The sequence below is a fragment of the Pseudopodoces humilis genome, chromosome 2, assembly GCF_049639895.1.
Source record: "Pseudopodoces humilis isolate 2021_Gansu_Grassland_sample_001 chromosome 2, ASM4963989v1, whole genome shotgun sequence".
In the NCBI taxonomy this organism is placed as follows: domain Eukaryota; kingdom Metazoa; phylum Chordata; class Aves; order Passeriformes; family Paridae; genus Pseudopodoces; species Pseudopodoces humilis.
In genome coordinates this window covers 102,533,678-102,551,230 of record NC_142201.1, presented here as the reverse complement: position 1 = coordinate 102,551,230, position 17,553 = coordinate 102,533,678, and the positions used below count along the sequence as shown (strand labels likewise).

Here is a 17,553-nt window from a genome sequence, read left to right as displayed (position 1 = left end):
GCAGAACAAAAGAATAGGCAGTGATGCTGGAGTTTATGCAAAGGAGAGAAGACCAAATGCTCCAAGCACCTCGTCTTACTGTCATCATAAATCAAGTTAAAAAAACCCCAATAACAACTTATCTACCTACATTTTAGCTCATCTTGTCTATTTCTTATTTGTAAAGGTACTCATATGATGAAGTGCTGAAACAGACAAATTCAACAAAAGAATCTGAAGAAAAACATGTTGCAATTTGGGAAAGCAGCAAGAGAAGAGTGTCAAGAATGAACACACTGATTACCAAAGTTCTTTCTTCTAAATTTCTTACATCACCCCTAAACATCTACACCATATGCTTCAACTTGCCAACTTTAAATCAATCACTTCTCATAGAAACATGAGAAGTTTTGAACAATTTGCTGTCTTCAAAGAACTGTCAAATAGTCTGCTGTAGTTGTCCATACTTTTGCTCCAGTCATCACTAAAGAGGCAAACAAAGTCTTACATAAAACGTCAGAATAAATTGGACTAGAACTAAATACAGTGAATGCATGAGGTGTTGAATTCACCTTAGGCCGTTTCTTGGTATCTATTTTTGGCTGGGGAGAGCATATGCCTTCACCTAAAACTGAAACTGTAACTTAGGGCAATGTTCTTAGTCATAAATGCTTAAGAAAAATCTTGCTCTCTCTTATACTCTCATGGCCTTCCAGTTCTAGATATGCCAGGCACACTCAAAGCACTGCAAGAGCCCAGATGGCAATGAGAATTTGATACAAGCCAGAAGAACTGTGTGTGTCACCTGCTTTGGGCCTTTCACAACTGGGTAAGGAAATACAGATCATTCCTTATGCTGACTTATACAAAGCACAACAGATTGTCCACTGCCAATAACATCAGTATTAAGCCACTTTTTGTCATTCTGTAGCAATGTGGAACTTTCACAACTTGGAGCATAACTTCTTCACTTTTGTTCATTGCTATGATTTCATTTTCGTCAAGAGTAAAATCACCCAAATAGTTACCAAAACCTGAACTACCTACAATGACATACTGGCAGGGTTATTATTTAGCTAAAGAAAGAAATGTGGAATGTTTAATTTATAACATATGATTCTCTTCAATCCTGAGCACTATGGACAGCAGAACCCAAACCAACACTTATTTCAATACAAAGGTAACACAAAAATCATTAGTTTCATAACCCACTATTCAGTATTTGCATGTCAAATTTATCAGGACATTTCTGCACAATTATAAACTACATTATTTTGGAACTAGCGTTATGGAAAAAGAAAACAGAAGGAAAAAAAGAATATAAAAGGTCCTAGTGACTTAGTTTAGAAGACAATTGAGGTTAGAGAAAACCAAGAGCCCCCTCTAGGGGTTACTGAGAGTTCTAACATAGATGGATACTCAGGTAAGATAAATGGCTTTTAGGGTTTGTATATTTTAGTTTGAGTTACTCCAACTGGAATTTAACCTTAGCTACAATATCAACAGTAAAATGACAGCTTAAAAAAAAGACTGACGCAAAAAGCTGTATTAGAATTTGGATTAAATCTACTTACAGTACTTCAGCACCAAAACATCGGCAGTTAGGCTTATACATGTATATACAATTAAATGATATGTCAAAGTCATAAAATGCTTAGTTATTTATGATGAAATCTATACAAAACAGTTAAAAACATGGTTTTATATACATATTGGAAAAAAATGTATTGTCTTGATTACCAGAATGTCTTAAAACTGGTTCTCTTGTCCCATCTGAGCCCAAACCACTCTCTGTGACTTTTAACTATCATAAAACCCCAATGTATTGCTTCAACAAGCCAAGGCATAAGGCTAATTTTGCCCTGTAATTAGCAAGGTAATATACAACCTACCACTGTATACCCATTTCAGCTTTTAAACTCCCCAAATGTTCAATTTTAAAAACAGCATGTAAGAGTAAAATATAGATTTTTAAAAGTGTTAGCTCACTTCTAAATTCTCAAGTTCAACTTGGAAAGATGTTGAACTATTTATCCCCCATTTTGAAAAACTGATTAATAGCAAAAGACACCTCATTCTCCATGGTTTGTACTAGAATTAATACAACTGCCTGTTTCACAGGAAGTTTTTCAACTTGTCTCACTTTAAAATTTATATTTAAATAAATAATCAAAGGTTAACTAGAGTAGATGAGCATCTTGTATGTTTATGGCACAGAGATGCCTCATCTATGATTACCCTACTTCTTGTAAAGCATAAAAACAAAACTCCACTAGCAAATCCACTTTGCTACCAGTTAGCAGTTTTGCTTATTTCCAAACATTCACCCACAAGAATTTAAAAAAAACATTTTAAGCTTCTGAAAAAAATGTTTAAGTGAGCGTGAGTGCAAGAAAGCTAGCCAATTCCACAATTCTTAGGGCTTTTCCAGCACTGTCAGAGACATTTTTTCTCTCACATGCTATTTGAAAATAAAAATATTTATTAAATGATTTCATCTTTTTAATGGTGTTTTGCTCAACAGCTAAAAAGACAGAGCAAAATAACGATCCCTTTTCACTTAAAGCTGTTTCGGTATCTGGGCAAGGGCTTCAACAGCAGATTAGTTTTTGAACAGGAGTACATTCCACTGTCACAGGTTTACTAAATCTTGGTAACTACATCATCTCTTCTTTTTTTTCCCAAAACCATTTTTAAGATGCAGCTTTTGCAATACTGATGCTTCAAGAGTCCAATGAACAATTCTAATAGGCAAAGTGCTCTAAGACATCACAATAGAAGGGCATCTTGGATGCTTGAAATCCCAAGATAATTTAAAGTGCACTCCAGTGTCCCTATTCCTTAGGATTGCTCAGCAGAACTTTGAGAGGGGCTGGGCTCAGTGCCATCCTCAGTGCTACTGTCCACATCTTGCTCCATTGCTGTCTCCTCATCATCGAGGCGCTGACTGGTGAAGTTGCTGAGCTCCAGGAGCCCACTGGGTTCCACTACCACATTGGAGCTGGAGTGACAAGGGATGGAATAGTGAGGGATAGTCTGAAAGAAAGAAAATATTTAAGTTTATAAACAATTTTGAAGGTAAAGGCATCTGTGCAAGCACAGAGATTTGTGGAAAAGGAATTATTTGGTTTCCAAGGGCAATTTTCCCTAGCTAAGGCTTCAAAGCACCATTTCACTGGATTGGGTTGTGAAAGATAAAATTTGAATAATCTTGCTCTCCAGGCAGTGATCTTGGCCTTTGATCTTCCCTAAAGGTCTGTGACAGCACAACCAATGCCCATCATCCACCATTCTGCAAACCCAAAGCAGAGATATTTTCTTCCACCTGATCTTTTTCAGACAAGATGTGCTGATAGGACCATTGAGTCCAACTCCTGGCCCTGCACAGGACAACCCCAAGAATCCCACCAGGCAGTGCATTGTCCAAGCGCTCCAGGAGGACTATTGCTTTCTGTATGCAACAGAGTTCAAGCTCTGGCCCTGCTCAGAGCTGCAGCTCAGAGGCTGAGGAAATAACAGTTATTTATTTCTAAGATTATTATTATTATGGTTATTATGTTATTTATTTTTACTGATACTTGCATAGCTTAGAAGCTAAATCTCTGACTTTATACAACTGCAATTCTGGTCATTATTTGAGTTTTGAAACAGCTCGTAGCATGCCACAATAATAAATAGTACCAATTCTCAAAAGATACAGGTTTGAAGTAAAACAGACATCTACCTGTGTCTATTTAAGGAGGACTAAACATGAATACAGAATTGGCAATTTCTACAAAAGAGAAGTTAGCCCCAGTAAAGACTTCACAAAGTAGCATGAAAAATTTGAAACCTCTGTACACAAATTGTTTCCCACAGCAGAAGTATTTTCACTGTAACACAAGTATGGTACATATTAAAACAATTTCAATCCACACTACCATTTGTGTGGACTTTTTCCATGCCAGCTTGTCTACAAAGATTCCCATTATACCATTTGGAAGACTTAAATACCTCCTAAGTTGTTCTGAGAACTTATTACAACATGAACCATCATATTTAAGGCAGCAGAATTAATTAAAATATCAAGCATAGCAGTTAGGAAATTATTCAAAGCATTCAGGTTAAAGATCAATAGTAATTTTATCTCAGAAGTATTATCCTAAATGAAGTTTAAAAGCTTTCTTCTGATTTCAGACCTTATTTGCTGAACTTACCCAGTAAGCACAACCCTACTACATCATTAATTTTATACTCAGAAGCAACTTAATTAGGTAATATAAAAGATTCTAGAACATAACTCCATACAAAGCGGTGAAGCAGTTTTAACCATTGCAAATGAAAGTATTTTGTAAAATGAGTTTGGTTGCTTTCTTAATAGAAGAAGGAAGACACTGAGGACAGAGTGAATGATACAGTACCAGAGAAACCTGAGCCAGATTAAGAAATACACTTCAACATAAATTGATTACAAGCTAAGAGTAGAAACAGAACCAAAACCTGGGGAATAAATCCACAACTACTCGAACATCATTCAGTGATTATCATCACATCAGACATGTGTTTGCTCTGCTCAATCTTTGCCTTAGTTGCTCAGTCTTCTCTTACCTGGACAACCATTTCTGATGAGCTCTCTTCAGCTTTCTTTTGTGATATATTCTGAATGTGTAAAAACTGGTTTGTTGTAGGTATTCCTCGTGCATCGAGTTTCCTCTCTGTTAAAGTAGGACCAACAGCAGGAGGACTTGAGCTGGATTCTGTATGTGTCTGTTGCTGGGGGATGGAAGGTGCTGTCATCCCCACTGCAGCCACCCTCGGGCCCTGGGTACAAGGTGACGACTCTGCTTCACTAGCAGGTTTACTAGTGGATGTGGCCTTGTTTGGGGGATCCACTATTGTATGTTCTATGTTTGCATCAATCTGAGCTTCCACCATAGACACTCTCAATATGTCTGCTACTGATGTCTCCATGGATGCCTGCATGGGAAATAGGCTGGTAACCAGCAGTGCCAGTCTGGGCACAGAACTGCCACCTGCTACCTTTGAAACAAAAGGAGGTTCATGCCCCTCAAAAGTTATCTCTGTAACAGTGGACCCTTGCATTATAGATAGATGTTGCACCTGAAAATCAAATTTTTGTTGTGCATATTACAGTTAATATTTTTTTTTATTGAAATCCTCATCAATATTTCCAAGGACAGAATGGCAAAAACAACATACTTGCTATTAGGAAGACAATTGAAACTCAGTGTTTTAACAAAGGAATTAGCAATGATAGGGCAACAATTAATTGAAGCCTGGGGAAAAGCAGCTTTCTAGGCTGCTAGATAAGGATTGTCGCAGTATAATACCACAGCAGCCTAATTTTCCTTTGGGATTTACAAAGGTATGTTTGCTGGTTTTCACATCTATTCCTGAAGGGCCCAAAAAAAAGGTACTTTCCTGGAGTTAGTTAAAATATATTTTTTCCCATGTTCCTCTGTCTCTGCCTTTTTCCCTCCCAAGGAAAATAAAATTACTCCTGTACATGAAAGCCATATAACTTCAGGAAGATGTAAACTACAAAGGAAGAGGAACAATGGAGAGCCTTAGGAGACTGCAGTGTATTCATCTTTATTTCTACAGAAATAAAAAGTGCTACGGGAATGGCAATTACTAATGTGTCATTATCTAAAAATTAAAAGAAAATAACTAGGAATAAATTCCATGCACCAGTGGTGGCTGAAATTAATAAAAACTGTCCAACAAAACCTGTTCGTGAGCTCTACGGATGTTTCCCCTATAACACGTGTTTCTCTTTCCTAGTGTCAACCTTCTTCTGGGGTAATTACTACCAGTGGAATGAGGGATTCTCTCTTGCCAGGACAAAATACTGCTACAGCGACAGGGTCGGTGTTTTATTTTTTTTTTCCTTGAACAGCGACGTGTATTTTGCATGCTATCAATATTCCGTTACCTGGCTTGCTGGCTGTTTCTCTGAAGAGGCAGGTAGCTGCATTTGACTCTGGGGGGGCTGGGGTTGCACGTAGATTTTTTGTGCCGTTGGTGCCTGTTGCAGTTTGGGCAGCTGCTGCGTGGTTTTTACTGCAAGCACCTGTACTACAGTTTGCTGTGGCTGTGCCACTAAGGTAGGGAGTTGCCTTTCTTTGGCCATCATATGGTGTGGGGGGTGCTGTGCATCTGGTTTGGTCTGTGCTTGCTCTTGCTGCAGGGGGGTTAGCTTTTGATGCCTTATGGAAAGTTGGGGCATTTGTGGGAGTTTGTGCTGGATTTGATCAGCCTGCAGGTGGATTGTCTGCTTCTGCTTAGTCTGGAAACACTGCAGAGTTTTCACTTGCAGTTGAGTCTGTTCCAGCTGCGGCTGACTCAGTTTTTGCTGCTTTTGTGCCTGCGATTGTGTCAGGGCAGATCTGTAAAACAGGCCAGTCTGAGGATCCAAGGTGTCCATCTCCTCCACTTCTCCTTCCTCAGTTCCAAGTTGTTCACTGTGTTTGGTAAATGCAGTGTGACTGCTTAAGGCCTTAAGAAGAAGAATTTAGAGCAAGTTAGTTAAGAGAAATATAAGAATATACAATCTAGAAATAATTTTTAATGTTTCAAATGGACTACTTTAACTATTTTTACCATTACAGACTCCCAATTCATGTATAAAAAGATACCCTTATATGGGTATTTCACAATATATAACCAATCAAAATCTATTATTATCACATTAAAATGTGGTACATGTGTGAGCTCCACAACTAACCCTCAGTGGGATTATGTAGATCTCACTTGTGTCAGAATGAAGCTCAAAGCTCCCTAAGGTTGCCTGGCAGTTGGATATGAAGCAGCAGGGAGTAGCAGGTGACTGAGCTAGTAGCTCCTCATTCAAGCCAGTGTCTCTCTGCACCATAAATTTTTATTCTGCCTCTTGAAAGCCTCATCATCTTCTCTATGGTTTCTTCTGCAGGGCCCCATACCAAGGGGCCATAACCACAGGCTGTCCTATTTCAGCAGAGATCCTCTCTTCTCCTTCCTTTCTCAAAATTTCATTGCAATTTTTCTTGGGCATTACACAAACATTAGACTTTTGAGGGACGAGCAACCTATGCTTTGTAAACCTAAATGTGTAAATGTTCTGCCAAATGGTGTTAGCAAGATCAAACAGCCTAATCCAACACCTGTGAAAATATACTGCCTGACATGAGTTTATAACTCTAATGCAATACTGTTCTGGACTGCAGCTGAAGTTCCCACAAGTTAAAGCACTGCACAGTTGAGCAGGTCCTGATTAGTGTCATTCAAGTGGCTTCAGGAAGATTTCACCACAAGCTGCACTGCTTGTTTAAATTGTTTGGAATCCCCACAGTCCTGATCTAAATATGATCTGAGTTTTTGATTCAGAGAAGTTTTCCTATTCACAAACTAAAGACACCAAATGGAAAAAATACTGTGTGCTCTGTGTCCTGACCAGATTCCATTTCAGCCCTCTTCCCCCTACACTACCACCAACATAACCTAAAGAGGTCAGGCCACTGCAATACTACAACCACCCTCATCATCAAAACACAACCACAGAGTGGTCTGGATTGGAAGACCATAAGGACAATCTAGTCCAACACCCCTGCTAAAGGCAGGGACACCTTCCACTAGGTTGCTCCAGGTTCCATCCAACGTGGCCCTGAACACTTCCAGGGATGCAGCATCCACAGCTTCCATAAGAAACCCATGCCAGTGCCCCACTACCCCTACAGTCAAGAATTTATTTCTAATATTTAATCTAAACCTCCTCTCCTTTGGCTTACAGCTATTGAAGCGATATTAAAATCATTAATGTATGCTGAACATTTTTGGAGGCGGCACCATGATACATACACACAGAATAAGCCCTGGTCCTATGTAATTTATATGACCTACTGCTGTTTATAGACTGCTGGGAAAATAAAGGATCCAACCTGCTGCATGATATGGGTAATGGCGCCAGTGGAGGATGCAGGAATAGATTTCACCACAACAGAAGTCTGCGTTGCTGTCTGCGACTGAGCCACGTGCTGCAGCAGAGTCCTCTGGGGCTGAGATGACTGGTGGGGCTGGGACCGATGACTGACTGAAAGTAAAGAGGTCAGTGGCACTTCTCCAGAACTAACTGCAGGAACTTTGTTTGCTTTGCAGTTAAGCTTCAACTGAAAGCATACATGAGTGAAAAAGATCTAAGTTCGGAAAACGTCTTTCACCGTGCGCTAGTGTCAACCTTGATGGCTAGATCTACTCTGAGAAACCTCTTAAAGTAGCAGCTTGGGGGTTTTGCTTTTGTCTTTGTTTCCTGAGCAACCACACTTGGTTCAAAACTCCTCTGGTCACCCTTTCCCAATAGACCAATTCTGTAAGCAGAGTTTAGACTTGATGTTCAGCTGGGCTCTTTATACAGTACTAGAATATTGCTCTAGAACACAGGTTATTCTGTGGTTTTTACACTGTTAAAAGCACCTCCACAACTGGCTGTAATTACGAACAGCAAGCCTTGCTCACCAGGTTTCTACCACTGATAAACTGCACACAATACTCCCTGGAGCATAAGCTAAATTTGAAAGATTAGCAGACAGAAAATGTTTGGGTATTATTAAAGCAAGTGAGGCTGATCAGAAATTATAGATCAAAAAATGGACACCTTATTCTGGATCTATGTCACTTTTGAGAACAGATCTAGCTTGAGTTAAAGAGCTATAGTGACAGGCCTGTAATTAAACAGTGGATTGACAGAAAAATCATGTGCTGCAGAGGAAAGAAACAAACAAAAAAAAACATTCTATATTTCAGTCACTGATAAGATATGAATCCAAATTACTTTAGGCCTGTCCACAATAATATGCAAATATTTGTGTAACCTAATTTCTTAGTTACAAAATGTTTAATCACTGAAGGAGAATAAGCAAAGTTTAAACTTAGTTGTAACGTAACTTAAAGTTTCTAGTGACCTTCTTGAATGTTTAAAGAAAGGTCAAATTTTGAATTAATATGGTAATTTTACTTTCTCATTCTAACAAATTTGGTTTATATCAATACTGGCCTGCATGCTGTGCCAGATTTACCCTGGATATCTCCCAACAATTCCTACACAATTGAAAACTTAATTTAAAAATAAAGTTTCTAACCTATATGGTTGTGTAGATATTCTTCCGAATGTGAACCAATACAGTGTTGTCTTCCTGAGTCTGCAGACAGACAAAAAACGATGACACTAAGATGTGTGAATTGCTCCCTTCATCTCATGAGGAAGCACCCACTGAATCCCAGCTCCCAAATACCTAATCCTCTGCTCTAGGCCCATGCAGGACATTTCACAACAGAGTATGGATTCTTTACTATCTTACTACTGAACTTTTAGCAGAAAATATAGCTATGTGGGTTATTGATAAATTCAGAGAGGCACAAATTAAACAAAAAAGAAACTCAATTAATTGCATTCCTTAGCAATGTTCACAGAAACTGGGGGAAGGGACAAAAATCTAAGTGCATAAAATAACCAGTTTAGTACTGCCAACCCATAGGAGCCTGCACTTCTCTGCTAGATTCCCACATTTCCAATCAATGTTTACCAAAGTTCTAATATTTAAAATAGTTTCTCCATATCTACAAGAATTTTTTAGCCATTGTACTTTGTATGGCTTCTAAGCTGCAGAAAAGTACTGAAGTACAAAGTTCACAGATTTTAGTTTTCCATCCTTCCTGCAAAAGGCCCTCTTCTACATCAACTTTCATGGCAAGATCCATCAAAAACAGGAACCTTGAAGAGAAGCTCAATGCACAGTATCTGTGTCAGTGAAGATATCTGACTGCTAATTAGGAAAGCACTTTAACAGCATTTATTATACTTTGAAATTTGTTTTAAAGGAGATCCAAAGAAACATGATTCAAACATTTGAAATTGAAGCCAGATACAGTAAGTACTATTTAAAGGAATAATAACATCCCCCCAGCTCTAATTTCACACAAATTCAGGCCATTCAAGGGATGGAAGTAAGGGGAGGAGGTGCAGAACAAAATGAAAATATCAGATTAGACATTTAGCACTAAAATCACTGGAGCTACAGATATGTAGTAATACAGTTTAATACAATTAAGTTTTATTTCTCTTTTACAATGTAGACATTCAACACGTTTTGTTTTAATTTTCCAAATAATATAGAGACCAACAATGTGGATTTAAGAAATTAAAATGGAAATCTGATCCTTTCATGTATGTATGGGAAGTGGCTCATACCTAGTGTTCTAGGGTAGTAGGGAACATCAGAGAGACAAGAGAAAGGACTTACACAAAATGGATGCCCAAATAGGAGGAGTCATGAATTTAAAGAGATGAATATAAGTAACTTATATATTTTAGAAGTGCATATTTATTAGTTCAAAGCTTTATAGCAAATGAAGAAACTGGGGCTACATTAGCATGCTAAATGCACACCTGGCTTTAACTTGGGACTCCTTCAGCATGTACAACAACTAGGCAACAGTTCCTATAGCTTCATTTTCTACTTTCTCCTTACTGGACATTTTCCTTTAAGGGTGGTGGGATAGTCTGTCTTCTACATCCATGAATGGAAAATCTACTCAAGTGGACTATCCTGAAGCAACCACCCTTTGTTTCAGTTAGAAATATTTTCCTTTATGTCCCAGCAAGGCAGATGCAACCTCTGTCCCCTGCACAGGGTCTCAGGACTGGAAGATGACTCATTTCTCTACAGAAAATTACAGCAAAAACACAAAAGTGAAACCTACTGTAAAAATCTCCAAAACTTAGTCCTTAGACTTCAACTGCAAAGCCATCCTCACACTACCTTAGCCACTTACCAGTTGTGATATATTCAGCCACTAGTTCTGACTCTACAACAGCAATTGAAGGACTTTCTGGAGAATGCCTCTTTTCTTGAGTCATCTGGATTGGAACAGCCATTTGGCTCAAGTCAATGGTAGGCTGCCTTGGCTTTGATTCCAACTTTTCCTTCACTGCTTTAGAAGAAAAGCAAAACATAAAATCAACCTTTAATATATAAACCTTCATAATAAAATGAACTTAAAATAAAAATGTAGCAGTTTAATTAAACATAATGAACACTATAGAATATATGCAAACAAACTGATAAAAAGAAGGAATCAAGTTGATTCAAAATAAGTGCTTTTCAATTACAAAATTTATCACAAAAGCCTGCTTAAGCAAAAAAATAACCTCTGAAGTTATACTAAACAATCTCACAATCTCATGGGTTTTCAGACCTGTTGTCTGCTGAAGTTCCAACAAAGCTTTTATTGTGGAAGTAGCTGACTGAGATTCACTGGATACATCCTGGTAAATTATTGTAGGGTTTGTGTCCACAGCAATTTCATGTTCTGACCAATCCTGACTTCTTGAAGCAATCACATGGACTACAGGCTGAGAATCTGTTAGCAAAAAAAAAAAAAACAGAGACACATCATAGAATCATGGAATGGTTTGTGTTGGAAGAAACCTTAAAGCTCATCTCATTCCAACCCCCTGCCAAGGGCAGGGACACCTTCAATTAGACCAGGTTGCTCCAAACCCCATCCAGCCTGGCCTTGGACACTTCCAGGGATGGAGCAGCAACAGCTTCTCTGGGCAACCTGTACCAGTTCAAGTCATCATAGAACCATTTTGGGCTGGAGGGCTCTCATCCAACTTCTTGCTTTAAAGCAGGGTGATAGTTCAAAATGATACCAAATTACTCATGCCTTATTAGTTTTGAACGTTGCCAAGGATGCATACTCTCATTGTGCAAGACTTCAGTTTCTATATAAATTGATTCTTGAAGTAAAACACTGTTGATGTTATGAACAGTTTCCAGCAAAAAATTAAAGTTCTGTATCTTAGTTTTTTTTGTAGAAGATTTTGTTTGAAAAGTCAAAGCTGGTTTCTTTGTATGTTGAATTTGCCTTGGATTGAACTTTTTTCCAGAAGGTTTTAGCAGTTCAGGTGATCAGCACATATTCAGCATTCTGAATTAACAGCACCTAAATTTTGGTAAGCTGCTTTAATCTTTAGAACTTTTTGAAAACTTACTTATATGGCCTTACAGACCAACAGTTACAAAATTATAGAGAAAAGGTACAAAGGTTTCAGTGAGACACTTGGTTTTATTTGCTGTAGTGATACATATCATGGTCACTCCTGAACACAGGTTGGATTTTGCTTATGTGCTATTATTTATGCTCCTCTTACACACAAAGAACTACATCTGCATCATGGCTTGAAGCCAGGGCAGAATCCCCATCAGGACTGTATATCTAAGTCCCTCCTGATACACATACATGTCTATAAAAGGACCAAAATTTGTGTTTGTCCCATAGCAGCTTTCAGACATGCAGCAGACAGATGCTTCAATGCACTCTGGAAAGATAGAAAGTTTGGATGGACTGCCAAAATAACCTCCAAAACTTGCCTACCTCTGGCAGACTCTCCAGGAAGAAGTGGCATTGTAAGAGCAAGCTGGAGCCCAGCAAGATACCTTTATCACTACTTTTCAGGATTAATGAAAGCATATAGTAAGTAGCTCAAAAGAAAGAAAAATATAAAAGTAAGGGAACAATGGTGCTTCACTGCAAACAGATGGGGTGAAACCTGTGCTAAAAGGAGACACACAGAGCTCTCTGGGGAAGCTGGCATGCTTGGAAGACAGTCCACTTATACATTATGTGACAGACCTTGAGAGCTCTGGGAGGACTCTGTAGAAGAAGAGCTACTGTCAGTGTAGGTTTGCGGTTCTTCTTTCACTTCTGGGAGAGATGAGCTTCCTGTCTCTGCTACCCTTGAAGCCTGCTGTAACGTTTCAGTCACCAGCTGTCTGGTTTGTTCACTCACAACTGTTGCTTGAAATGTCACTGGTTTTGGTTTTATGAGGACCTAATTAGAAAGGCAAATTTTGTTTATAGTAAAAGCACTCAAGAAAACAGATCTGAGCAATCAGAGTACAGGGTGCAACTCAGATGTTATGTACACCACCTACATAACATTAATATTTTTACTTAGAAAGTCTATCTCTAAATTCAGCAACTTTGATTATTAAGTCACAAAGTCCAAGTAAAATGGAATTGCACAAGAGTGTACTTCTCACTCAGTAATTTGAAGTGTTTAACACAATAAACTAGTAAACAGTTATTTTTCATGACTAGATAAAAATATTGTGATAAGAGAAAGCTATGCAAGTGAGCTGGAACATGCACTGCACTAGTAAGGACAAACACTTCCACAATAAATATAGTCTTGAACAATCAAAACACACAAAATGTTACATCTGACAGAAGCTTAGTTCTTTCAAATACTAAGTGCAGCTGGAGAAAAAGCTTAAACTGAAAGCATCCAGAAATAAGCCAGATTCTCTGTATACAGCCCCACCTACTACACAAGGTTGCAGGGACAGCCAGAACAGGTATTAAGCAAATTATTTAAGAAAATAAACTTCAATAAAACCTCAGATTTGATGGATGACCTATATCCATACTCTGCATCTTTATTTCTAATGGCCTAACCATTAGCTATAAGATGTAAACAAGTATATGGAGCCATGGCCAGACAGTTTCATCTACAGAAAATAAGGGGAAAAAATGAGGAAATTAGGAACTTCAAAAATTAAATTAGGAAATCCTTTTGGCTTGCTCTAGGCTTTCAGAACAAGCTAACAAATGTAGATACTGTGCTTGAGAAATCAGGATCGAGGCCACCTCATTACACCACTAAGTCTCATTCCCCACAGATATGTATTAAACATAGAACAAATGAGAAAAAACATTGAAAAATTATTTACTTCCCATTAAAATTTAGGGGTACATTCCAAGAGAGAAAGGGGTCCTCACTGTACCTGTGTTTTCCCTTGCTGACCATAAACAATTTTAGTTGGGATGATTTTGGTGGCTGGCTGGACCGTGGACCCTATTCCTTTTGGCTGTGTAACAATCATTTTTGTGATGGGTCTTGTGGCAGTGATGATAGCAGGTTTTGCTCCTGCTGGCACTGCCTGAATAGTTTTCTCCCCCTGTAGAGAAGTCAAAGTTTACAGGTTAACTTAATGGAATTGTTCAGTGAGACCAAATTTTCAAAAATAAAAATATAGTTATATGTGAGTGTGTGTACCATGAAATAAATCTGCTGCTACAACTACATTTATTTGATACAAATACATTAGATGAGAAAGAACAAAAGAAGCTACGGTTTTGAATGGAAAAAGCTACCAAAATCCACTTTTCCATTACCTTACCTTTTGAGCAGCTCTGAAGGGGTAAATAAAAAGAAGTAACTAAAAACATGAAGTTTTTTTAACTGGAACTTTCTTTAAATCCTTCACAAATGTTTTTTTAAGACCATCAGTTTTTATTAACACTTTGTCAAGACATCTACAAAACATGAACTGAGATTCTAAAAAGAAATTATTTAAATATAGATTTTTGCATTGTCTTCAGGACCAAGACATTAATTATGTATGGACTTTTCTTCAACTAAAAGTTTACTTCATCAAAAAAATGCAGATTCATATCTGTTTCACAGGAATCATTTTACTATAGAATAGTGTTTACATATGACTAGACTCCTGATAGCTTAAGAAGAGCAAAGACATTGAGAATGCTTTTTTAAAGCTCTGCACAGTAGCAAACCAATTGAGTAACAACATTAGTAGCCAGTTCCTACTCAATATCCTATTCAATATCCATTAAACAGATGAAAATCCCCCAAACCATACTTGTTTCAAAAATACCATCCCATTTTGGGAGCTACTATTGTGTAATATCATAAGATTTCCACCTGTCTGCAAACACACCTTTAATTCTAAACTAGGGAAATTCAAAACCTAAAACCAAAATCATAAGAGATTTAAAAAAAAACCTTGAGTAGTTCTGCCACTCAAGCAGCCTTTTAAATTTTACAGGACTAAGGCATTAAACCTCACAGTTTATCTAGGAACATTAATCATTTTCATTTACTAGTACTTACAGATAAGCTCAGTTGATGCCAGAAACTTGATTCTATTCTTAGGTATACCTCAGGTTATCCAAAAAATAATGCACCACTATGCAATATCCAGGGCACAGGATGTCACAGTGTTACATACCACATTAACTGACATGGTTCCTATACTGTGAAGACAGTTTATTTCTGCCCTTTATACCCAAGAGACAAATGGCTGGAGATGCATTTATTGACACAGGACCCCGGTTCTCACTGGAACAAACAGGCTAAGATTCTAGTAATTTTCATCTCCTTAATTGCTTTAGAAATACAAAATCATTATCCATGGAAAAAAAAACCAAGTTCTAAAGCTTATATTTTCCTTTACCTTTGAAAACACCCCCAGTTTGCTTTAAGCATGGAATCATATACTGCAAACCACAGTCAGTTTTCAAACATCCCTGACATCAAGGCATGCTGGATCTGTTAACGAGCTCATGCACAATTTACTTTTAATTGAGCCTTTAGCAGAATGAATGCAGCAGCCACCACACAGCTTGTCACTAGGCTCTATATTTGAGACTTGAAACAATTACATACCCCAGCATTCAACAGTGTTGTGACAACATTTTTGCCTGGAAGCCCTTGAATTGTAGTTCCTTTTCCAGTAGTCTTTTGCACAACAATCACATTGGGTTTCGATGTCATTGGAATTGTAGTGATTTTGGTTGTAGTTCCTAAATTTTTGTGGGAAAAGAAATAATGTGCAGTTTATCACATTTTGTATTTCCTTTCACCATGGAAGTTGGTGAGTTAGAGGAATCATTGTACTTAAATCTGACAGCCTATCAAGAAACCAGCAGAATCTGGAATGGGAATTCATGTCACCCAACTCGACATGGAAAGATTACATGCCAACTCAACAGATCTTTCACCTACAGTAAAAACAGGTGTGCCCACAGGAATATAATGTATTCTATATTAGGACAGGCAACCCCTTCTCACAAGTTACAGTGCAGACTAACACAGCTTTCTCAGGCAAACATGTAGAACTTTTCAAAGGCTGAAGTTAGGGTGGGATAAGGACATCACTAATACTCAACTCAAGGTCCTATTTGCACAGACAAATACTCTTCTACAATTGACCTCTGCAGAAGAATCTACATACTGGGGATGTTATCTCCAGTCAAGAGAAACACCAGCTCCTTCTGTTGTAATGTAAGTGATGAGTAGTGGATTGAAAGAAGGAAAAAAGAAAAATATGCTATTGTTTCATAACCAGTCCATGAAAGCTAAGTTTAGAAATGTCGTGTTTTTCTTGTTCGTTTGTGGAGGTTTTTTTGTTTTGGTGGGTATTTTTTTTGTTTTGTTTTTGTTTTGGGTTTTCTTGGGTTTTGTTTGTTTGTTTGTTGTCGTTTTTCTTAGCTTTTTTTTTGGCAAAGAGCTGTCTTGGCTATTTCTGTTCCTATGTTAATATTTAATTTATTCCATTCCCTTTATCAGGTTTTTATTTACCTGCACTGACAGGTAATTCTGGTCAGCCTTCCACAGTCTGCAAAAGTACATACACTGGAATCAGTCATCAGTGCCATCAGACTGACATTGCAGTATTTACTCAGACAACTTTTGATCAACAATTTATTTCTCCTTCCTCCAGAGGAAAGCATGATTCATTTACAATAGAGCTGCAAACCCAAGAATTTCGTTTACTACCTTCTACCCATGCCTGTAGATACTTCACACCTATTTCAGATTAACAATTCTACTAATTCTGGGAAACTGAAGACATTCTGAAACAAGATTATGATTTATTTAATCCTACTGACTTCAGAGGCATCTAAAGACTACTCCCTTGGCAAAAACAATTAAGCAAACAGAAAGAAAGAAGCAGGCATGATTTCCAAACTTGTGTTCTTTCAGGACAATTATTGTTATCCTCATCAGGACCACTCACAGGTTTCCCCACATTAGCTGCTGCTCAGGAGAATACTTCCACTTGTGTTTAACTCATTACAAGAACTAGAAATTGTCTTAACAATTCACCATACCCACAACATGCTAAAAAGTTACTTGTTGCCAAAGAAGATGCTGCATTATAACTAAATATAATTTTGTGGAAATCAAAACCTGTAAAGCTGCTCCACCAGATTACAACCCAAGAGTGCATTTACTGGATAGCTTGTGCAGCACCTTATGGTGACTGGAGTTGGCTGGCACCATGTCAGGTCTTTGCTAAACAAAGTTGAAGTCCTAAACATATACTAAGAAATTATTATTGGTACTAGTGTGCTTGGGCCTGGTCCCAAAGAGACCCTATCTTTAAAGATGATTGAACCACTGAATGTTTTGGGTTGGAAGGGACCTTGAAGCCCATCCAGTTCCACCCCTGTCAAGGGCAGGGACATCTTCCACTAGACCAGGTTGCTCCAAGCCCCATCCCACCTGGCCTTGAGCACTCCCAGGGTTAGGGCAGTCACAGCTTCTCTGGGTAACCTGTGCCAATACATAACCAGCAGGGAGAACTAGGGCTAGTCAACAGACTAACAAAGATAAGCTGCATGGTCTGCATAAAGCTGGGAGGGAAAGCTTAAGGCAGAACATGGGCTAAAGGAAAGACAGGCTGCCACTGATAAAATATCAAAATAAGGTGGAGACTGCATAGCTGA

The 17,553-nt window shown here is 38.2% G+C and overlaps 1 protein-coding gene across 14 annotated transcripts in view; it reads right to left on the bottom strand.

The window, feature by feature from the left end:
• Positions 1–1,527: 1,527 nt before the first annotated feature.
• The window catches only part of EMSY (EMSY transcriptional repressor, BRCA2 interacting), a 46,633-nt gene continuing 30,607 nt past the window's right edge, over positions 1,528–17,553 (bottom strand). For 6 of the 14 annotated variants that reach the window (XM_088051233.1, XM_088051229.1, XM_088051227.1 and 3 more), the window contains 10 exons: positions 15,488–15,624; positions 13,806–13,979; positions 12,652–12,850; positions 11,209–11,373; positions 10,786–10,944; positions 9,093–9,152; positions 7,896–8,047; positions 5,915–6,478; positions 4,567–4,935; positions 1,528–3,015 (listed from right to left, as the gene is read on the bottom strand). In XM_088051233.1, coding sequence (XP_087907359.1) covers positions 2,821–3,015; positions 4,567–4,935; positions 5,915–6,478; positions 7,896–8,047; positions 9,093–9,152; positions 10,786–10,944; positions 11,209–11,373; positions 12,652–12,850; positions 13,806–13,979; positions 15,488–15,624 — 2,174 coding nt within the window. In that variant the 3' untranslated portion in view covers positions 1,528–2,820. The remainder of the gene's footprint in view (positions 3,016–4,566; positions 4,936–5,914; positions 6,479–7,895; positions 8,048–9,092; positions 9,153–10,785; positions 10,945–11,208; positions 11,374–12,651; positions 12,851–13,805; positions 13,980–15,487; positions 15,625–17,553) is intronic. The other 8 variants (XM_088051241.1, XM_088051228.1, XM_088051232.1 and 5 more) reach the window with 6 other exon arrangements.